At 49.5% G+C, this 23,350-nt stretch overlaps 1 protein-coding gene across 4 annotated transcripts in view; it reads right to left on the bottom strand.

Moving 5' to 3' along the window:
* Window positions 1-23,350, bottom strand: part of FRMD5 (FERM domain containing 5) — a 115,435-nt gene that overhangs the window by 6,390 nt on the left and 85,695 nt on the right. For 2 of the 4 annotated variants that reach the window (XM_088139280.1, XM_088139282.1), the window contains exons 5-10: window positions 22,068-22,165; window positions 21,438-21,561; window positions 19,694-19,781; window positions 13,571-13,659; window positions 3,066-3,129; window positions 1,526-1,617 (exon numbers count right to left, since the gene is read on the bottom strand). In XM_088139280.1, the coding sequence (XP_087995406.1) occupies window positions 1,526-1,617; window positions 3,066-3,129; window positions 13,571-13,659; window positions 19,694-19,781; window positions 21,438-21,561; window positions 22,068-22,165 (555 nt within the window). The remainder of the gene's footprint in view (window positions 1-1,525; window positions 1,618-3,065; window positions 3,130-13,570; window positions 13,660-19,693; window positions 19,782-21,437; window positions 21,562-22,067; window positions 22,166-23,350) is intronic. The other 2 variants (XM_088139281.1, XM_088139283.1) reach the window with 1 other exon arrangement.

The following is a 23,350-nucleotide window of genomic DNA, read 5'->3' as shown; positions in this document are numbered from 1 at the left end:
TCTTAGGATGCCTAACAGGACAGCAACAGGATGCTATGAACAATTTAAACAAACAGCTCAAGAACACTGAGTTTCAGGATTACGGGGCTCCATTTGAGCCTTCACAAGGAGTTTTCCAAAGCTGCTTAGCAAGATTAGAGGAGAACTGATTACCTGAAGTTTCCTTCCAAGATAAAAATCGAGCTTTGCTGAGGGAAAGAGAACTCCCCAGAGGAAACAAGTACTGCAAGTGGAGTTTTAAAAAGAGGCCCGGTGCCAAAGCTCTTCTGTGCTTGAGAGTGTTGAGCTTGTCAGCCCTTCAAGATAGGCCAGGTCAAGAAACGGACTCCACAAGGATGCTACGCTATGGAGACAGGATCTCAAAACCTGGCTGCGTTTTCCCTCCCAACCCTCTTATGCCAACAAGACTGAAGGTGGGGCCAGGTTAAGTTTCTTTCTAATGTCCTCTTCTCTTCCCCGGCAGAAATCCTATGTTGCTCAGTGCCATTGTGTGTCTTCTCTGGGGTTCTGTACCCCGCTGAACTGAATAATCTTTTAAAAACCATCACTGCCCACTCTGGGAACAGACCACCCCCACCCTACCAGGTTGGCCACAGACGATGCCGAGGGTTGACTCCTTGGTTAATGGAGCCAGTCACAAATTCCAAGACCCACCGAGCTACATGAAGGGGAATCTGACTTCATAGCTGAATTTAGGTAGCACTGATCAGATTATCTAGTTGAGATTTAATTTGGTAATTTGGAAAATAATTTGATTCAACAGAATCAGAGACTGTCCAGTTCAACTTGGAGCTTCAGCTACAGCAAGATCTGGAAAAGCTGAATATATTAAATGCAATTTTAACATAATTGTTTTAATAATATGGGATGAAATTGGCAAGCATACAAGACTGCTCAGGATTTTGCCAGATATATACATATTCTGATGTAGATCTGTACAAATCTGGTTTAGAATAATTAAAAGCTGCACTTTGGCATGAGGCACAGACCCTTAAAACTAAAGCGGAAATATCTGTCACCTGTTTCAGGATGTGCATCAGTCCCAGAGCAGCTATCATGGCCACCCTCCACCCGGAAAAGGAGCCAGAGCATTTCGTGTTAGTGTAAGGAAAAATTAGGCTGCCCGAACACAGGGATTCCAAACAAGGCGATGCAACACACAGAGCAAAAGGAAATCCATTTGAAGCAAAATACAAGATGACGCGGAGCATAAAAACAAGGTGTTTCTGGACAGCGGATGCTCTTCACCAGAAGTTCTTTCTCACGGACGCTTTAATTTCTCGGGCTTCTGCACTTTGGTTAGGAGACAGGAAGGGCAATTCCCAGGGAGAAGCTGGAGGGATTGCCAACCAGATTAAATCCCTGTACAGGGCAGTTTGCGGCTGCAGCAGGGAAACCAATCCTGGATCGCAACCCTGCTCAGCCCTGCAGAAACATCCCAGCACTTTGTGGGGAGCAGTCGGGCTCTGGATTATAGCTTCCCAAGAATAACAAGTGATCCTGGGAAAATATGTATTTTACTCACTTATAAAAGGCTTGATTTTCAATCCCACATTTCCAGAGATGCTTGCAGGCTTCAGGAGTTGGAGCAAAATAGGTCAGAACAATTTTCTTTTCCTGTCAAAATCCCAGAAAAATCCTTAAGGTTAATTTACAGCTGTTCTTCATACTGGTTGAAAGAAAGCATGCAAAGCATAATTTCCAAGTTAGAAAAAGGCATGGATGTTTTCGATCCAGGCTCTGGTGCAGGGATGTCTGTGGGAGGAGGGGGTTCCAAGTCAAGATGGTGGCCACACCATGTGTCAACCCCACTAGGCAGGCGAGACCAGGAAATCAACTCCACAGTATGGCTAAAACTACTTTTATCAAGATGGGCTCTAACAACAGCATCTTGCCAGTCTGATGGCTCCGTGCCGCCGCCGCCTCCTCCTCCTCCTTGTTATACTCCAGCGAATCAGGGAGGCCTCTGCCTCTCAGGCTTCAACATGTTATCTGGACGTTCTGGACTTAAAAATTGCTTTAGCCCCTTTGGCCTAGGCAACAGATCCTGTCTATCTCCATCAAGGTCATCTTCCCTATTCTCTACACTATGCGATCAAAATCCCACCCTCTTTTTAATGTGAGTCGCGATGCACGTAAAACAGGGCAGGTGCCACCACCTTGACTTTTTGACACAGCGGACACCGCCACTCTATTGGAACAAAGAGCCATCAACCAAAGCCTGGAAAAATAGATGTAATTTGAATGACGGATTTGTGTTGAGTAACTGAACTGGGCAGTCTTTCCAGGACCCCAATCTTCCTTTGCCTGCCCCTCCCCACCGGCACAGCCCTGAGCCCCTCCGTATTCCTCAGCCACCCGGCTCGCTGGCCGCGTGGGCGAGGCCAATGAGCAGCGGGGGTGGGGGAAAGAGGAGCGAGAGGCGTAGAGGGTTGGTCGGGGGGAGGCACCTGGAGTGTGGAGGGGAAGGAAGCGCCCTTTGGGGTGAGGTAGACAAGTGTGCTGCCCCCAGCCCGGCAATAAATGCAGCCCTTCCGATCCCAAGGGTTTTCCACTCCAGATTCCAGCATCATGGCCATCATGGAGGTTGGGCGGCAGAAACCCTCAAGTCCCGGGGACATCTGTACCTGGCGCTGTGCACCGATGAGAAGGCTGTTCTAAAAGGGCTGGTCCGACGTGTCCCAGAACAATTGAGATAATTGGGATGATAATCTTATTTGTTCAGGGGGTTGCCTAGAAGATTCTGAGTTTTCTCTCCAACCAAAGAGAAGGCCCAGCATTCGGCCAACCCAAACAGATGGACCCATCAGCGCCTCTCCTCGTAAGGGGCACCTTATGACCAGCAGGCCGTGGATCTAGCCTGGTCCGGCCTGCATCAAAGGAAGCTCTGCTGGTCCGTTTGGAAACATTCCAGATCCTCGGCCTGGCTGTTACTTTAATCAGGGAACGCCACATTTGACCTGGGTCCACACAGCGTCTTGACCTATTGGGGGTGGTCTGCGGGCAGAGAAACCGCTGGATTTGTTTGGCCTCAGAGGCCATCTGGCAGCTGCACCAGCACTCACCTCTTTCTGACTTACATATAAATAGAACGTCTTGCCTTCAAATTTCATTTTGGCCACCTCGTTCCTACAAGCAGAAGAAAGCACCTCCATGAAAGAGGAACGCGCCTCACCCCCCGCTGCCACGCATCACAAAGGCAGCCCCACACACAGCGTGGAACAGGCTCCGGCAAGATGCGGAGATTTTAAACCAAACTCCACAAAACGCAAAGTCAAGGAATGAAACTTCTTTTGGAAAAGGAGAGCAGCTGCAGATTGAAGTCGCACATTTATGGCTCATCCACACTGTCGCATGGCAGGGGAAGGGGGCCTCTGGCTCAAAACAGTGGCAGTGGCGGCGGCGGTGGCGGTGGCGGCGGGAGGCATCTCAGCATCCAGAGGGAGGCCTGGGGGGCGGCAGCGCCTGGCGATCGGGCAGGCTGGAAGGAGGCGATCGAAGGGAAGAGAGCCACACTCAGCTGATGCGGGCAACGGAGGAGCCACGAGGCAACCACGTCCAGAGCAGGGGCTGGTGGGATCTTTTAGGGGACTGTGCCGAGAACATGGACAACGCAGACGAATGTACGAAAGAATACATTTGGGGGCAACAAACTGAATATTGAGGGCACAGATTACATGGAACAGTCATGCAGCGTACTGACCAGGAAAGGGGTTTAGGGGGTATTGTAGAAAAATCCTTGAAGCTCAGGGTGGAGCTGGAGTAAAAAAGGCAAACAGGATACTGGGGCATATCAACAACGGGCTACAAGACAAAGCAAGAGAAAGGACACTAACTACGCATCGCATGGACCAGATCACCGCCAGATTATTCCCAGGGGAAGAGGTGGCCCTTAGCCTGGCCTTGTGAAAGAAAGCGCCCGCAAGGGCAGCCCGAGCCCGCCACAAGGACCTTCGTCTGCCTTCACAGCACATGCCCAGCACGTCCCGCCCGGCCGCCCAGATCCCCCTAAGGCAGGAAGCCTCGTTCGGATTTCTGTTTTAAAATCCTTGGTCTCTTCTCTCAGAAAGTTGGTTCTTCCAAAAGTGGTCAACCTTGGATGGCTCCTGGCACAATGATGCCCACTGGCTGCAGCAATGGGCAAACGGCCCGCGTGCCATTTCCCAGGAGCAGAAGGCCCGGCCCAGCCGCCACCTTCATAGCCTGCGAGCCATTTTTGGGGTCTTGCCTGCCTCCTGTCCAATCAGCCCTTCTCCAAGGGGGTTCATCTCCATCATTCCTTCAGTCAGAAAGAGCACAACCATCTGCTTCTGCCCCAGAGCAGACGCTGCACGCGCTGGGTGGGGCAGCTTTTCCCATCTATTCCTCCTGCACCTGCAACTCTGATAGGCGTGGGAAAATTATGCCTACTTTTTGCGGCCAGGGGTACTGGGCCCAGTTCCAGCACAAGGCCAGAGGTTCCAGACTCCCCACTCCCTGCTAAGCTTCCAGTCCAGGGCTGGCTCTTGTGCTACACAATGTTACACACATAGGGAGTGACTTGTAGGGCTTCGCAGTGTCTCGGGGGGTTTGCACCTGCACAAAGAATTCTCCAGGACTCGCTTTCCAGAATCTGGGAGAGCAGAGGCTTCCCTGGGCTTGACAACCTGCCAGTCTTCTTCGTTGACCCAGAACAAGGCAGAGACTGAAAGCAGTGCGTCAGGAGGGAAGAAGCAAGATCCTTGCTAAAATGCCAGACCTCTCCAATGATTCGGTATCAGAGTGCACTTTTTTTCCTCCTAAAATTGGGAGGATTGGCCAGATAGAAATCCCACACTGAAGGATTCCAGGCTGACTTCTGGGAGACAAACACATGCCACATTTTACGGCACCTGATGGCCCAGAGTGAAGAGCCTTCTGCCCCTTCTATGGATTTAAGGAGCACCTTTTGATTCTAGACGCAGAGGCTGCCTGTGGAATAAACTGGCAAAGGCTGATACCCGAAGTCTGCTGCTGCTTTTCCTAAGGAAAGGGTTCCACAGTGTCTGAGGAGCAGAAGAGGGCCAACAGGGATGTATCTTAGCCTGCTCCGTTCCAAAGAACAGAGCCAAAGAGGCAGGGAAGACTGATCATTGCTCTTAAAGAATCAAAGGTAAAAATGCTAGAATGATTTGGTGTGCAGCTGAGATGACGGAATTCTGCAGGGAGTATTTTAAGAGATTTGTATGAGAATGTCAGTGATATGCAGAAGAACTAATGGCATCGACATGAACGGCTAATGTTAGTATCCAAGAAACATTATGAAAAAGAAGCAAGAAATGCTGGGAGAAGGTTGAAAAGTAGCAAGGCTACTTAAAGGTTAAATCCTGTAACTAGAAGAATCTTAAAATGTTGATGTGGTTTACTTACATGCAACTTGTTTAATGTGTGTGTAAAGCTGCATTTGTGACTGTCAAGTTGTTCCTTATGCAAGGGAAAGCCAGTGAGAGTGACTGCAAAAGCTACAGAGGGATTCGTTGTTAAGTGTGCCTGGGAAAGGGATGACTGAATGCTGAGCACAAGAGAGAGCAAAAATTGTAAAGTGCAGTGTGGTTTATCATAACCTGTTGGTTGTTGAAAGTGTTTATGGATGCACGAAAAGGAATATTTGTGCGGTGATTACAGGGGTGTGGGTCGGGGGTATGAAATGTTCATGGACTTTTGTTTGCAGTTTTGTTGGTTGAGAACTCAAATTATTCACAGCAAATATGTATAATGAGGATTATGGATCTGAAAATTAATATATTAAAGTCCAAGGTAGTTTCAGAGTGGAGATTTAAAAAGTTATATATAAATGGCAAAAAATGGGTACAATAAGTACTGAAGACGAGAAAATAGAGAACTTGCAAATGCTTGCTGTAAATTGTGGGTGGTATGCGATCTGTTGCAAGGAATGGATGTTTGTCAAAAGAAGTGCAAAAGAATGTATTTTAGTGAGTGTTTCTGCCCACTTTGTTCTGTGAAAGGGAGAGTCGGCTACACTGAATACAGTAGGAATGAAGAGGGTATGGTAAAAACCAGAAGTGTTAAAGGAATACAGAACTGAATAATCAATACCAAGGAAGTGTATGGGGGGAAGGGATCGGTTGTATAGAGGAAATGAATGAAGACTGACTTCCAGAACAGGCATCTGAAGGACAAGCAAGTGAGCTGAAGAAGAGCCAGACTGGGAAAGTCCTGGATGGATGGAGTTTATGAGATCCTCAAACAAAAAGAGGGGAGTAGTTTAATGGTGTTGATGTAAACTTGAATTAACTGTATTTCCTTTCCTTTTTCTTATCATGTCTTTAATTTCTGTCCTTTGTTATTTCTTTCTCTTTTTCAGAGCTTTGCCCTAAAGAGAATAGCATGATGGGTATGTATGTATGTATTTTAATATATATTAATATGTACATATATTAATATGTATGTATATTTCTTTTTATTTTATTTATTTATCAAATTTGTCACCACCCATCTCGTGAAACGACACTGGGCGGTTTACAACAAGATAAACATTAATTAAAACACAACATAAAAAAAATCCTAAAAATAAATAGGTTCCAAGAAGGTGGAAAATTGGGAAGTAATTCCAGGGAGCATCTTCAGGGGTCTAACCACTCCCAGGGGTGGGTAGAGCCCGTATCACCCCGTGCCCACTGACGGAGCCAGGTCTTTCAACCTTTCTGGAAAGCCGGGAGGGTAGGGCCCCACTGCGCCTCTGGGGGGAGAATATTCCAAAGGGCTCTCTTCCTGGGCCCCGCCAGCCGATATTCCCTCGCTGACGGGATCCACAACATGGCTTCTCTGCTTGACTGGGTGGGACAGGTTGATGTAATGGGGATGAGATGGTTCCTCAGGTAGCCTGGACCCATGCCACGTAGGGCTTTAAAGGTAATAACCAACACCTTGAATTAGACCCGGAACCAAACTGGCACCCAATGCAGCTCCTGCAGCAAAGGTGTTACATGTGCCATCCTTGGGGCACCCAAAATTGCCCGTGTGGCCACATTTTGAACCAGCTGAAGCTTCTGGATACTCTTTAAGGGTAGCCCCATGTAGAGAGCATTGCAATAGTCTAAACGAGAGATGACCAGGGCATGAATGACTGACCGGAGGGCCTCCTGATCTAGGAAGAGGCGTAACTGGCACATCACCCAAAGGTGGGCAAAGGCCCTCCTGGCCACAACTGCCACCTGCTCCTCAAGCAGGAGTTGTGAGCCCAGGAGGACTCCCAGATTACATACTGGGTCTGCCTGGGGCAATGCAATTGCATCCAGACCTAAAGATGGTAAACCCCTGGATATAGGGGAACCTCCAGTCCACAACCACTCTGTCTTACCAGGGTTCACCTGAAGCCTGTTGTTCCCCATCCAGACCCCCACAGCCTTCAGGCATCATGAAAGGGTGGTTATGGCATCACTTAGGTTACCTGGGATGGCAATGCATAATTGGGTATCATCTGTATATTGATGATACCTCATCCCAAGATGGCTGATGATCTCACCCAGCGGCTTCATGTAGATGTTAAAAAGGAGTGGAGAGAGTACCAAACCCTGCGGTAACCCACAACAGAGGGGCCATGGGCTGGAGCTCTCACTCCCAATCAACACCAATTAGGACTGGCCTTGGAGGAAGGAAGTGAACCAGCACAAAACTATGCTGCTCATTTCCAACTCCCCAAGTTGGCCCCAAAGGATACGATGGTCAATGGTATTGAAAGCCGCTGAGAGGTCAAGAAGATCAAGGATGGATGCACTACCTTCATCCTGCTCCTGCCGAGATCATCCATAAGTGCAACCAATGCCAAATCCAGGCCTGAAACCTGACTGGAAGGGGTCCAGATAATCCGTTTCCTCCAAGATTCTCTGGAGCTGCAATGCCACCACCTTCTCAACCACCTTCCCTAAAATGGGGAGGTGGGAGACTAGGCAAAAATTGTCCAGTATGGTGGGGTCCAGTGATGGCTTCTTGAGGAGGAGAAGAAGAAGAAGAAGAGAAACACTCCCTCCCTCAAGGTTGAATTCACTATCACCTGGACCCACCCACATGACACCTCCTGAGTAGCCTTAACCAGCCAGGAGAGACATGGATCTAGTTGGCAAGTGATGGCATTGACTGTCAACTTCCTTGGGTTCAACAGGATCAACTGTTCCCAGATAACAGGGCAAGTCCGTACCCTGGGCATCTCTGTAGACCATGCTGCATGCTTGGTATCCAACTGGGACCGGATGCAATTTTATCCTCCAGATACCCAGAAAACTCCTCTGCACGCCCCTGTAAATGGGCCACTGGGCCCCCCTTTCCCAAAAGGGATTGGGCAATTTTAAACAGGGCTGCTGGGAGGCATTCTGCAAATGCAATAAGAGTGGAGAAGTGTTGACGTTTCACTGCTCTTTACCGCCACAAGGTAGGCCTTAATAGCAGCTCTAGCCTGTTTTCGGTCGGATTTGGTCCTTGTTTTCCTCCAGTGGCACTCTAGACGTCTCTTAATCCTTTTCAGAACCCTCAACTCCTCCATAAACTACAGGGAGGATCGGTCTCAATGGGCCAAGAGAGGTCGCACGGGCACAATCTTGTCCAAGGCCTCAGCCGCCTTCCTATTCCAGGTGGCGGCCAGGGCCTCTGCCCAACAGTCCCAGCAGGATAACCAGGCAAATCCACTCCCCAGGCATCTCCAAAGGACCTGCACCACGCTTGGCTTCCAATTGGGAACGGGGCGATATTGGTATCAGCAAATTCTTCTATGTGGCCCTGGAGGGCCCCTCTTACCCAGGAGGGTCTGGGTAACCCTAAACAGGGCCGCCAGGCAGCACTCTGCGGACACGATAAGAGCAGAGAAATAATGGCACTCCACCGCTCATGTCACCACGAGATAGGCCTTAATAGTGGCTCTAATTCGTGTCCTGTCTGATTCATCCCTACTCTTCCTCCAGCGGTGTTCTAGACATCTCTTGATCCTTTCAATTCCCTCAACTCCTCCATGAACCGTTGGGAGTGATGGGAGTCATGGGCCAAGAGAGGTCGCACGGGCATGATCTTGTCCAAGGCCTCGGCCGCCTTCCTATTCCAGGTGGTGGCCAGGGCCTCTGCTGGACCGTGCAGCAGACCCTCAGGTATAATCCCTGGCTTCCTTTGGAACCCCACTGGGTCCATCGGTCACTGTGGGTGGACCAGTTGAATAGGTCCCGCTTCCCTGTGGAGGAGGGTAGTATAGCAGAATCTCAGGGTCACCAGGGCGTGATCCGACCATGACAAGGGGGACAGATGTAATTCCCCCTTCAGATCACATTGCCACTGCTCCAGCAAGAAAGCCAAGTCTGGTGTGAGGCCACTGTCCCGAGTCAGGGCACGAATAATCTGGGACAGGTCCATGGCCGCCACGGTGACCATGAACTACAGGGCCGTCTTCGAGGCATGTCCCAGGGATGGCAGATTGAAGTGCCCCAGAACCATGAGTCTGGGGAACTCCAACAGCAGCAACCACCCCAGCTGGTCTCGAGAGCCCAGCCTAAGAAGGAGGGTCTCACAACCGGCCACTTGTGGAGCAGCCCCCTGAAGGCCAGCAGAGACTCCCGGGTGACAACCGCTACACCCCCTCCCCTGCCCTGGGGTCTCGGCTGGTGCCAAACTGTAAACCCACCCGGGCACATTTCTGAAAGGGCCCAGCCAGGTCTCAGTGATGCACGCCAGGTCGGCCCGCTCCTCAGTGATCAGACCACATGTAAGGGGGCCCTTGCTGTTAACTGCCCTGGCGTTAAGAAGCAGCAGCCGGAAGCCAGGGCCGCCATGGATCTGCTGCCAGGGCCTGGGTCTGAGTCCAGAGGGCCGGAACACGCCACTGGTAACAAACACTGGGGATGTCTTCCCCGAGAGCAGCCCACCCCCTCTGACTCCCATCATAACATCCCCTGCCCGTCACCACCTGAATGGTATAACCCGCCCTAAGCCCCCTAGGCGCTCCAGCTCCCCGAAATCCCAACCCCCCGGCTTCCCTATAATGTTCTTTCTTCCAAAAGAAGAGAATCTCTGTAGCTCAGGGTTGAACGGTGGAGTCCTTGGTGCTCTCTGAGCTTGGTGGTTTGCTTGCAGACGTTTCATTACCCGACTAGGTAACATCATCAGTGCTAGAAGGGAGTGAGATTTGCTCCCTGTTTATATACTGTAGCTTGCTTTTTGTGGGGGTTTGGTTTTCTCCTTGGTAGTTCCTTGATTAGGGTATTGTTTTCTGCTTGATTGTTTGTGTTAATCCCTACTTATCTAGGTGTTGCTGGAGAGGATGTGTTCTGGTCTTTTTATTTCCTTCTTAACTTTGCTATTGTCTCTTTTGAATAGTGTGTAAATATGGTTTATTTCTATGTGTCTATTGATGGCTGATTTGTCTGAATGCCAAGCTTCCAGGAATTCCTCAGCATTTTTGGATCTAGCTCTTTCTAGCATGCTCACAGTTTCCCAGTTCAAACTATGGTTGAGTCTGTCCATCTGTTGTGAAATTAAGGCGTTTTCATCGACACTAACTAGCAGACAGAAGACACAATGAGAACTCCTCAATCTCACAACACATAGACGGACTCAAACATAATTCGAACAAATCAGCCATCAATAGACACATAGAAATAAACCATATTTACACACCATTCAAAAGAGACAATAAAAAGCTAAAAAGGAAACAAAAAGGCCAGAGCACATCCTCTCCAGCAGCCAACACCCAGATAAGAGTGATTATCACCAGACAAACAATCAAGCAGTAAACAATAGCCTAATCAAGGAACTACCAAGGAGAAAACCACTCCCCCACCAACACTGGCAGGGCAAGCTAGTGTGTATAAACAGGGAGCAAACCCCACCCTTACCAGCACTGATGAAGTTACCTAGTTGGGTGATGAAATGCCTGCAAGCAAACAACCAAGCTCAGAGAGCACCAAGGACTCCAATGTTCTTTCTATTTCAGCTTCAGAATAAAGGCTGAACTGTCATGGAATCTGTATCAAACTCTCTTTCTGCACTTTTGCTTTTTTTTCTCTTTTCTTTTTCCTCCTTCCTTCCTTCCTTCCTTCCTTCCTTCCTTCCTTCCTTCCTTCCTTCCTTCCTTCCTTCCTTCCTCCCTCCCTCCCTCCCTCCCTCCTTCTTTTTACTCTCTACTGTATTCATTTGTGTAGTTTTTATGTTCTTTGTAAAACTTTAAATAAAATTTATACAAAAAAAGAAATCTGTATCACACATACTTCATCCATTTACTATCAATTGCTGATGGATTCAGAAGAAAGGGAGGGGCCAAGATCTGCCAAAGGACACAGGGGAGGTGGGGTCAGGAGCAGATGGCAGCATCCATAGAAACTCGCTGTTTCATTAGTAAGACTAAAAGGGTGTCGGGATGTTGTGCGCAGCTCTGCCCCTTGGGGTCATGCCATGCTTGGGATGTTGCAGCACACACGGACAAGGGGTGGAGCTTGCATTGTGATGCCACAATGCCACTGACCCTATCTTGCTCCTCTTGCAGACCCTGCTGGGAGCAAGGAGTCTCCAGTATCATTATGGCTCTCCAAATATTTATTACAAATACCAGAAATGTGGATTTCAGTGTGCACCTCAAAATAAAGTCCAGTCCAGAGGTCTTCTCTTGCTCACGTAGCCCAGATTCCTCAAATCTACCACCACCACCTCTGCGGTGCCTCCAGACCAGAATCCCTTCCTACTGATTGAGCATACAGTTGGACATTCTGAAAACAGCCGCGTGCACCTCCTGTGGCTTCCTCACTACACGAAGCACAATTAAATGGAAGAGGACTGAGCCCAAACTCAGTCTGTGTTATCACAGAATGGGGAAATCCCCAAACAATGGACCTTGAGAAAGAAATAATGAAGACTTGGATGAAGGAATGGTTGTTAAGAAACAAGAGAATGTTAGAACTAGAAGTACGCAGCCTGAGGTTTGGGTGGCATGGCTTTTTATGGTATGATATAGTTAATGTAGTCTTTAAAAATCATTATATTAGGAGTGCCATATTATGAATATGGAATAGGTATGGACTCAGGCTGTGCCCAAAAATACTTTTATTGGCCTGAGCACAAGAGGTGTTTTATAGAAAAGAAACAGCAGGCAAAGAAAAATGGTTAACATATGAAGATTTGTTAATACAGGAAAATTGAGAACTTAAGATGAAATCAAGAGAACAACTGACTGCAGAGGGATTTACTTTTCAATGGTTTTCATAAGCACAACTAAAGGAAAGGTTTAATAAGGATAAAAAGCTACCAGGTATAGAACAACATGTAACAGAATTTGAAAGGGAATTATGTACAAATGATGAACACCTAATTGTTAAAATGAATAATTGTATGAGATTTGATGAACAAGTTAAAGAGCGCATGATAAAATGGGCTAAGAATGTTGGTTACAACATACAGATGGATCAGTGGAAAAGAATGTGGTTAAAAGGACTGAAATTCACATTGTCTTATAATTTAAGAGAGAATTTTTATAAAATGATGTACTGTTGATGATATATAACATCACCAGAGAGATTAACTAAGATGTATAAAGGTATCTCTAATTGTTGTTGGAAATGTGAAGAGCACAAAGGGATATTTTACCATGCATGGCAGACTTGTGAAAAACCAAAAAAATACTGGATACAAATACATATGATGATGCAGAGAATTTTAAAAATTAATATTCAGTTGAAACTGGAACTTTCCTTACTAGGACTTATGGACAGCCAACTAGAAAAGACTCATGGAAGTTTGCTTTTATATATGGTAACTACAGTGAGGCTGTTATATGCACAAAGATGAAAGACTCTGAAATACCCACAGTGGAAGAGTGGATTGTGAAGATGGCAGAACTTGCAGAAATGGCTAAACTGACTCGTTTGATCCGGGAAGGAGCAATAACTACTTTTACAAAAGACTGGAAACCCTTTATGGACTTTTTGCTGAAAATGGATAAAAATGAACTGGTGATTTACTGATTAAGAAGGGCTGTATATGAGAAGAAGGAAACTGTGTTATGTAATCTGGGAGAGCAGAAACAGTATTAACTATACTTGTAATGCTGCAAAGAAGATCAGAAGTCGCTTTTTTAAATATTTCCTTTTTCTTTTTTTTCTTTCTTTTTTCTGGATCTATACTTTCTTTCTTTCTTTCTTTCTTTCTTTCTTTCTTTCTTTCTTTCTTTCTTTCTTTCTTTCTTATCTTTCTTTTTATATCTTTTTTGCTTTTCTATATTCATTTTTATTTTTCTGTAAGCTTTTAACTTTTTGTAAAAAAAAATCTTCAATAAAAATTATATTTAAAAAAGAGATAATGAAGTCTGACCCAGAGGATCAGGCCAAGCAAAGGGGACATAGGTCTGGCGAGATCGGGTGCCAAAGCTCCTTGCTTTGTAATAAAGACTTTGTACGGAGGGAGAGGCTGTCATCGTGGCAGAGCTCAAAGGCACACCTGGTTGCTAGTCCTTCTGCTATGGGGGGAGGGGGGGGTTGAAGGGAAAGCTGATAACGTAACTTTATTTGGGAAAGCCCCCCCCCCAATATGTAACTGTAGAAACCTTTTTTTTTCGCACAGAACTCACCATTTGATGAAGTGAACTCGCTTGTTTCCTTGCAGGACAACAAACCCAAATGGGGTGAACGCCAGAAAAGCAGCATTTCCAGACACGTCCTGCAACACACCAAGAGCTTCTCATCGAACGGTGCAATGATTTAAGACAAACTCAGCTCTCTGTTGAGGGGCACCTGAGCCTAAACAGCTGGAGTCACTCCTCCTCAGCCACCAAGATGCTGAACTGGGCGCCTGCGTTGAGCGCCACAGACTGCAGCTCTCGCACCTTGGGCACCTCTTCTCCCCTCGAAGACGCAGCTGCCCAAAGCTGCCAGGAGCCCGTCCAGCACTTGGCCGCCTCCCAGGCCTCCGACCCCGAGGGCCCTCTGGCACCCCCGCTGGGAGAGGCGTCTGCTGCACCAGGATCCCGGCCCTCCTCTTGCAAGCCACTTCGGGCGGACCCGTTTCTTGCCTTTCTGGGCAGGGCCAGTTCACGTGGCTGCAGCGTATGCAGAAAAGGGGGACTAACTGGGGCCTGTCAGCCCTTCAAGGTAGAGCAGATGGGAAACCCAAGTCATGCATGCTGATACACCTGTACTGTAAGGTTACAGAATCTTGCAAGTCTGAATACACCCCCCCCCCATCTTTGTGAGAACCAGGGAGGGTCGTGTCTCAGGTGCTTCCTCAAATTACATTTCTGCCTCGGACTCAAACTTCCTTTATCTGACCATTGCCTTGGTTGTGGCCCTTCCTCCTGTTCCTCAATGTGAATGTGCTAGTCCAGCACTGGACCCTTGTTATGCCCTACTGTTACCTGTGAGAGCGGCTTCGACATCTAGAAACACTTGGCACCTTAAAAGTAAATCTGACACAGATTTCAGTTTCAACTGGAAACCACTGTTAGACCGTGATCCAGTACATGGATTGGTATCGCATCCAACATTTGGGTTTATCTATGCATAGAATCTGTATTTCAGTTTACAAGATACCTAAATTAGAAGGAATTCCTAGTAATACTTATTTGTAATACTGAACTTATTATAGAATGTAATTCCCTTCAGTGGCTTATTTTGTGCTGATCATGGTTTTTGATATCCATGTTTAAGCTTTAAACAGTGATTCTTAGCTTTTTAATATAATATATTCAGTGATTTACAATTACCTAATGATAGATTGGAAAACTATAACCTCCATGAGCTTTCTAAATCCCTTGTTCATTCATTTCTATGTTACTCTTTCATTCCTTTTTCAGGTTTCTTTCTCATGCTTGTCCATATATTTTCTTTAAAACGTCTAATAAAAAAGCAAGGAAAAAATAAAATCTTGTGCAACTCTTTCAACAGACATGTAGCTTGAAGTTGCAGTTGGATTTCTTCCAGTATTTCCTGATTAACATGTTACTTTAAAAGGTCATGAATCTAACCAGAGACCAAAGCAACATTTCTTATTCCTTCCTGGCTGCTAGCATGAATGCCCGAGAATGTGGAAGTGCGAAATCTAGCTATCAGCATTTTAGCTTCTGCTCCAGTGAACAGGGCCCAATCGTTCCTTGTAACAGACACGATCATAGTTCTAGCAAAAAAACCCCGGTTGTCTTAAAAGAAGGAAAAAACCCGAGAAAGAAAAGCCATTCACCAGTGTCTGGTCACAAGGAGATACTTTAGGAATGTCCAGTTGGGAATGCAGCCTTGCGGTCTTGCCCATCTGTCAGTGCTGCAGCCCCACAGCATTGATGCAGCCCAGTCAGTACATCCCACTAACTGCTGGCACAAAGGCAAAGCAAAAAGGAGAACCAGTGAAGGAAGGACAGCCAGTCTCTGCTTCCACCATCCAAAGCCGCTCTGCTGCCGCCAGCAGAACTCCACCTCCCCAAGGTAGCCCCATCACTTGCTAGCTGAACAGCAGTCCATGACTAGGTTTGCATAGCACACAACCTCGTCAACCCATCCAGCGTTCTCGCAAACAAAGCAAATGGGCTGAATTCAAACACCCTGGTGCCCAACTTAGCTGCCAATCAGTTAAGCATGTTGTGTAAATTCAGGATGTGAAAACGAGCTACAGGAGGAGACAATCCAGCCCTGAGAAGATGATTTCCCAGGGAAGCCTCCCCACAAGCCCCTAGACGAGCCACCAGGCTATCATGCCCCCGGCTGAAGAGTCCTCTTCAGACGAGGAGATCAAGATGAGAGTAACAGTGGGAAACCTGAACTAGCAACAGTGGTGAGGTGGCCTTAGTGCCCACCAACCCCAGCCCTTGGAAGGAGGACCTTGAACCAGTGTCCCGGTCACCCAGCCAACAGGAACACAGCCATCTCCATGAGAAGCCCCAGTAAGCTGCTGTCTGACAGAGGAGAGCTTGCCTGCACACAGAAGCATTTAGCACGGCCATTGGATGCGCTTAAGTAGAGCCTGGGCCACTACTTGTCAGGGATGTTCCACTTGGATCCCTACCCTGAACAGGAAGGTTAACTTGCGGGCTTCAAAACCAGAGGTACCACACCTGGGCATCGAACAGGACTCCATAGAGAGCAGCCCTGCAAGAAGTGGCATCTGGCAGTTACAAGATGTTTCTCCTTGCTGCATCATGGGATGGGGGACAGGAGAACAAAGGGAATGCAGAGAATCGTGTCTGGGACAAGAGACTTCTGGATCTGGTTCTCAGTCAGAGTTTCTAAGGAAACATGAAAAAGATGGAACGGTACCAGCAGCGTGTTCCCCAATCCTCAGCCTCCCTGGCCCAACTGGGAAGGTGCTGCAGCGACCTCTCTCTGTGGCAAGGCAGAGGCAGCAATGGCTGGCGTGTAGCAGGCGCTAGCATCCTGGGATGCACAAGGGGGAATCTGGAACCTTTCTCAGTGTACCTCAGGAAGATGGAGTCGGTGGGGGTGGTGGGGAGGCTGCTTCTAGCTCTCGGAGAATAGGGCGTCTTCCACCCATCTTATTCATCCGACACAGTAATAAGAACTAACTGGGAACAGGGGATGGGCAGGGAAGACAACTGCAGCAAATCCCTCAACTATGAGAGCCATTTTCTTGAGTAGGGAGCCAAGAGCCCTGAGACACTTTCTCCCACATGCTTGGGATACAGAGAGAAATGTGTGACATCTGCGTATGGTAAGACTGAAACAGACCTACTGGCTATCGTGTACGCATGTGAGTATGAGAGACTCTGATCTGCACGGCTGCTTTAAAGAGTGGCAGACTTGCTCTAGAGTCACACCCCGGAACCCAAGACACCCACATCCTTAATAGGTTCTTGGTGTTCCATGATCAGGTGCAAGGAGTCTGCACCTTGTGTTTCCTGTGCTGACATTTTTATTTGGCTTCTGAAATTCCATCCCTTTTTTCACTGATGAAGCAGGAAAGCCCAAGCAGGAGACGCATCCCAGTTAGCAGAACTGTGTTGACTCGGGGATCCGCAGCAGCTGTTGCCACGTCCGTGGAGTTGCTGAATAAGTCTTTGCCAAATGTGTTCCAACACTTATTCAGGCCTGTGCCAAGAAAAAGGGTCTGCACGAAATGTCCACGGAGCTTGATTCGGAGCACAACCTGAGGCAAGTCCTTTCTTTCCATTGTCTGATACATCTTTCAGAAACAATGTCTTCCGTTCTTCGAGCACCACTTCCAGTTTGGGCTGCACATCCTTGTCATTCATTAAATTGCCTCCGGAATGAACTGCCCACCCCCACCCCAGAGGCAGGTCCCCCCCTCCAGGGCTAAATTTCTGCTTGGCTCTGCTCCAGCTTCCTGGAATGCGCTCCTCGTTTTGTTTTCAGAGCCTCCTTTCCTAGCGGGAGGAGGGAGCCACAGAATGGGCCGGGCAGGGCAGCCTCATCAGGGCAGGGACTGGCGGCCGTGGCTCCAGGGCAGCTGAAGTCAAGGCGTAGCTGCCCTTTGCTGCTGGCCCTTGGGCTCCCCTGTAAATGCTGGGAGGAGAAGGCACCCTGGGTTTCCCCGAGGTTCTCAGCCTGCTCCTTTGCACCACACACCCCCACCCCAAAGCCCCCTTCCCTGCCATGCGACGCAAGAGCTGCCCCTCCTGCCGCCTCTCAGGACCGGCACAGCCCCCAAAGCAGATCGGGTCACCTCCTTCCTCGGCCCCAGCTGAGCCCGACCCGGCCCTGCAAAGGGCGCAACGGCGTCCCCAGGTGGGCTCCAATTTGAGCGGCGGCTCCCCGCGTCCTCCCCTGCTCTCTGGGCTACTTCCAGCCCCCAGGGAGAGGCTCTGGCTTGCCTCAGTTTCCCTGCAGGTGGCATGGGATTTCCTGCCCCAAGCAAGGCCCCCCCGGATGTGCTGGACTACAGTTCCCATCATCCCTAGCAGGAGGCAGAAAAGCATAGCCTTGGGTCACTTTATGGACTAACTGACCCTCTGAGACTTAACAGGCTCTTCCTCCGAATGTGCCTGGTATGTGCCTCAGGGAGGGTGGGTTTATCTGGGAAAATGGTCCAAGGAATTGGGGAAATTAGCAACTGAAATGCGTGAGTGCGGATTATTCAGCCGGACACACTGCTGCCTGCAGTGGGCCCTGAAAGCCCAAGAAAGGCACTGGGGAAGGTCTCTTGGGTACAAAAGCAGTCCAGATGTGGGGCAAGATGGTGGCATTCCTAGCTGGCACCGCCTGATGTGGGGATGCCTTGCTTCTACCCAGAGTTGCACCACCATGGGGAGGCTCTGAAAACAAAAGGGAGGAGAAGGCTCTTGCTCCCCCTATAAGAATGAGCATCTGCGTAAATTAGCAATTGGCAGCAGAGAAGCAGCAGCAGCAGCTAAGCGGGTTGGGCTTGGGTAGGAGACCACTCAGAAATCCCAGGACTGTAAGAAGTTGAAAAGTTCCCTTCTGCTGCCCAGCAAAGGCCACGGGTGTCTCCGTGACGGCCCCAGGCACTCCGCTCAAGGCACGTTTAGCCGCATAGAGAAAGTGAAAGTGATTCTGAGCGCGGGGCAGCGGCCTGTGGACTTGCTCCTGGATAATTGCTCAGATCTCTAGCTGGGTTTCTCCCCTGCCAGCTGCTGGATGGAGGGCAACGGAGCGGGGGGCGGGGAGAGTCCTGCCCAAGACTTTCACAACTGGATCCTGCCCAAGTCTGAGTCTCAGGGGATCAGTCCTCGCCAGCCTTAAATTATGGCTGTTTACGTTGCGTAAACGATATGTTTAAGTAACTGGTTTGCACGCGGGAGCAAAAAAGGGCAAAGCAAAAGATGACCATAGTTAAGGCCCAGAATAAGACTCGCTGGAAGCGACCGGATCGAAAGGAAGGAGGAAGTTTGCAACCCGCTCAGTCTGTCATCACAGAGTTCCTAAACTCTTACTTCATTTCTCGGTTGGTTTGGCTTATTCAGCGGCAAGAAAACCTGTCGCTTGCCATGCCAAACAATGGTCCGGCAGGTAGGAGTCCCACTGGGGGAGCTGGGTTCCACGTGGGCAAACGGAAGGATCCCCTGCGGCCACGCTCTAGGGCTACGCAGCAGACAGCTCTCTGAGCCCCTCCTCTGATCCAGGGAAACCCCGTGCCAGAGGAAGCCAACGCTGGACACAGCCAACCCTCTGAAGCTGTCCTCCCTTGACCCTGACTTAAATATTAAAGACACCGCAAGCATCGAGCCAGTTGACTTGACAAATACCGCAGATCCTTCTTAAACTGCTTTTACTGCAGAATTCCCTTCAAATGTTTTGACCCACAGCATTTAAATGCAGCTGTATTCATTTCTCATTATTCAGTTCTGACAAAGGAGGATGTTTGCAATACTGCTTCCAGATCCCAGGTGGATTACTGCCAATCAGCAGTGTAAATCATGGCTAAACAGGCCGGCCCTACAAAACCACCCGGGGCAGCAGAAAACGGCGAAGTGCGCTCCGCTGATGGAGGGCAGGGCGTGGTGCCGAGGGCACGGAGCTGGCAGGCCGGGGCAGCCTATCTTCTGCAGGCTGTTTAACCCTTTCAGGGGAAGTTCAGCCTCCCCCCGGAGGAGGACTTCGCAGCCAAGGCTGGTCCTGCAGCTTCCCAGCCGGCAAGGGCAGCTGCTGCCCCGTTAATAACTGTTGCCCGTGGTGGGCTTGAACGCCGAGGCCACACGTGTGGAAGGAAGAAGGCAGCTTCAGCCAGGGAAGCCCCTTCGGGGGTGGGGAGAGGATGGGGGCCCGCTGCGTACCTTGCAGGGGTGTGGGTCCACTCCATACGTCTCCAAGGTCTGCGCTTTCCTGAGAAAGTTCAGCTCCGCCATCGCGGGGGTCTGCCCACTGAAAGAGAAGAAAGGGGGACAGCAAGGTGCCCCTTGGCATCAACCGCCTGCGGCTCTCCCATGCTGCTCAGGGGCTCCCAGTCCCTGCCTGGAGAGCGCCTGCAGGAGGCGGGACAGCCTGGCTTTGTGCCCCGGGCAGAGCCACCGTGGCTGCTGGTGCATCTCCGATCATCCTTTGCCCGCCACAGCTGCCCGAGGCTTTGCCACAGGCTCGGGGCGAGGGACTGGCGGGCAGGTCCGCCACCCAAGCGCCCCTCAGAGCAACTCAAGGGACCAGCCCAGCAGCATCTCAGCTGCTCCACAGGCGCAGGAGGAGGGAGCTGATGGCTTTAGGTTGACGCCAATTTTGTGTGACTGTGATATTATCGACGGCTTTCATTCTGTGTTTTTAGTTGGTCCTGCTTTCCTAGCCCAGCCAGATAGCTGTCAGGATGAAAGGCAACCTTGAAATATTCTAACAAATATGTTAATAAATGGCCTGAAGTGCTTAGAGGGGTTTTAATATGGGATTTCTTAGGTGCCTCTTGAATCGCACCATAAGGCAGGTAACAATGCAGCAGAGAGAAGGAAGGAAGCCAGGAAGAAGAGAGACAGCCACATCCTCTTACATCTGTCTGGACTGTGAGCAAACGAGGGGGGGAGCAAAATTCCCCCGCAGTGAGGTGGGTGGAAGCCAGAATCTCACCTTCCAAATGGGGTAAAACCTAAGAGGCCCCTGGGCCCTGCACAGCTGATTCCCAGATTTTCAGACCTGACTGCAGTGTAATATTGGAATTATATGGGATTCAGTTGTCTAAATTAAATGCAAGCTGGCAGCATTTGGACCTGCTGGACCAGACCATTTGTATCCCAAGGGACCGTTTCCCTGCACGCTTGACTAGCAGTGTGTTCGCATTAGCTGGCTTCTCACCACCGGAGATGTTCCACCCGTTCACGCAAGCCTGATCTTGTCCTGCTCTGCGTTCTCCTTCCCTGGATCGAGCTGTGCCCAGGGTTAGTTCACAGCAGCCCTGCTTTTTATTAGTTAGAGCGTCTTCTGGCTTGAGATCACGCTGTTACAGAGCCAAGGGTAGCCTTGGTTTCTAGCTGCCCCTTGCTCTAGACATCTCCTGGGACCCAGAAAGTTGGTCGTGGATATTAGATCGTGATTTGTTTTGGAAGAGCCCACCAGGCTTGCTCAGCCACACAACTGAGAAGGAGTCCTTGGAGGAGCCGGAAGACGGCCGAGTGCTGCGTCTCTCGGGTGCAGCTTTAAAGCCAAGCGTCCCTCTCGCCAGGAAGGCAGGAGTCCCCACAGCGAGAGCAGGGGACGCTCAGTCTGCAGGGCGGTGAGAGGGGAGCCTCACCCTGTGGTCAAGCAGCTGGTACTCAGATCTCCCCTCCACCTGGAAAGGGCAAAAGCACTCCAGAGGCCAGTACCTCGAGGTCTCTCTGAGCAGCCCCTGCGCACGCCTCCCCAGCCTTTAAAGGAGGGCGGCTGCAATGCTGAGGTCATCCTGAGCCTCCCCGGGCAGCACTGGACAGGGTCACGGCTTCTGGAGGTCACCTAGCCCAACACCCAGCTCAGCAAGAGACTTGCTAAAGGAGACTGCAGAAACCCACTTTGCACAAAAGGCGGGCTGTGGATCTAGCAGACAAGCAAGCCCAAAGTCACCTGAGCTCAATTTTGTGGATCTCAGCAATTTTCCTCTCCAATTTCTCTGAGTGTTTGGGGAAAAACTGGAACTTGGAACTGTATCCCTCTGGGTGTTTTCCAGGATCATAGTCACCAATTTCCGCTGAAAGAAAGAACAGAAATCAGCAATTATTACTGACTGTTTGCAAATGTAAGCAAAGGCGATCCTTGGTGCCTAGTGAGTCCATCTGTTGCTGCTGTTTTACAAATATTTCCTTAATCAAATACAATCACTATGAAGCTGATTTTCTGCAATGCATCCTATTTATTTGCAGGAATGCCTTTTAGTCCCAGAAGGTCGTAAGAAAAAGACAAACATTCCATCTTCTCCTCCTTAGTATTTTCTCTGGGAAGAAAATGATGGAAGTGGTGGAAAGAAATGAGGGTGTGTGCAAATGGAGGCTCACACCACCAGAAGCACGTGAAATTTGCCAGACAATTGTAAAAGCCCCCCCGCCCGATCCTCCCAGGGGCAGAAGGTGAAGGGCTTAAAACACAACAAAGCTTATCCGTGCCACTGAGGGGGCAGTTTCAAAGGCGCTCCCAGTGCAGCACTGAGGGCATCCGCGTTTCTCCTAAAAGCGCACGTCTCTTGTCTGAAGGCATTACCTTGAAGGATGTGGGCGGCTAACAGAGCAGCGTCGGAGGTCTTGCACAGGAGGCGGCCATGATACAGATCTCTTTTGATCTGCAAGAAGACGAGATACCTGTCAGGGGAACCAGAGCAAAAGGGATGAGTGCCTTCCTTTCCTTACAGCCCTGGAGAAGCAGCTGTGGGCTCTTCATAAAATCCCCTTTGGGCCTCTTCCACTGACCGAACGAAGAGGCGGCCAATCCTGACCCACGGTTCCCTCTCCCGACGGCTGTGGGGAGGGCTCCGTTCAGAAAGCGTTCGCACCGGCTGCCTTGCAAGGCAGTTTCTAACCGTCCTGATCCCTGCCAGGAAGCCAGTCGGCAGCAGAGCGTTTCCACACCTCTTGTTCCCTTTCTGAATGCCGGTGCCTCACCCAGCCCTTTCAGAAAAGCGGCTAACCTGCTGCTCTTCTTAACAATATTGTAACTGAGTTATGGAATTACAGAGTGATGCTTTATTATCAATCAGCCATTTCCTTAGGAAGTTCAGTCTCTGAATTTCCAGGTGGTTGGACTAAGACGTCCTTCCAGCCCTGGGATCAACAGTCCCAGAGTCCACATTCATTAATGAAGTCTGGGAAGAAATGCTGGCCTTGGTTGCACCCTTAATGATCTGTAAAGATGCCAACTGTCCCTTTCCCAGCACGTTCTAGCAGTGGTGAGAAGGTGGATGCTGCCTTTTGGATCTGCAAGCAGCTTGTCAAAAGTTACCAGGACTTAAGAGCAGCTTTCAACCCAGCCGGCCAAAAGTCCCCCTCTTGCCCAGGCGGTCAGTGGCTTCCCAGGCCTGGAGGGAAGGCCCACAATCATGCCCAAAAGACCAGTGTGGAAGGAAGGGCTGGAGCCGGCATTCAGACAAACTGGACAGGAGGCTCCGGGCGGCTAGCTTAGGCTCTCCCAGGCGCTAAACTAATTTCAGGCTGCTTTTAGGTCTCTCCTTATACAGTAAGAACATCTGAAATTTATTTTATTTTATTTATTCATTCAAATGTGTTACAGCTGCCCACCTCCAACAGACACTGGGCAGTATACAGCCCCGCCCCCCAAAATGACTAAGAGTAAATCTTAACGGGATCCAGGCCCTGGCATGATGGTATAATATTCTGACTCTCTTCACTGTCCAATATACGTTGTGGCTGGGTATCAAGTGGGGGGACAGGTGTATATTTTGAGGGTTGATGTATCGCTAATGGCCTGCCTATCCCATCTCCTCTCCTTCACGCCAAGATCACTTCTCCGGCTGATGGCCAAGGCGGGTC

This window comes from Python bivittatus, unplaced genomic scaffold, assembly GCF_059951505.1.
Source record: "Python bivittatus isolate LINGU-HERP-01145 unplaced genomic scaffold, Pbiv_v1 ctg000210_np1212, whole genome shotgun sequence".
NCBI lineage: Eukaryota > Metazoa > Chordata > Lepidosauria > Squamata > Pythonidae > Python > Python bivittatus.
This window is presented reverse-complemented; position numbering and strand designations above follow the sequence as displayed.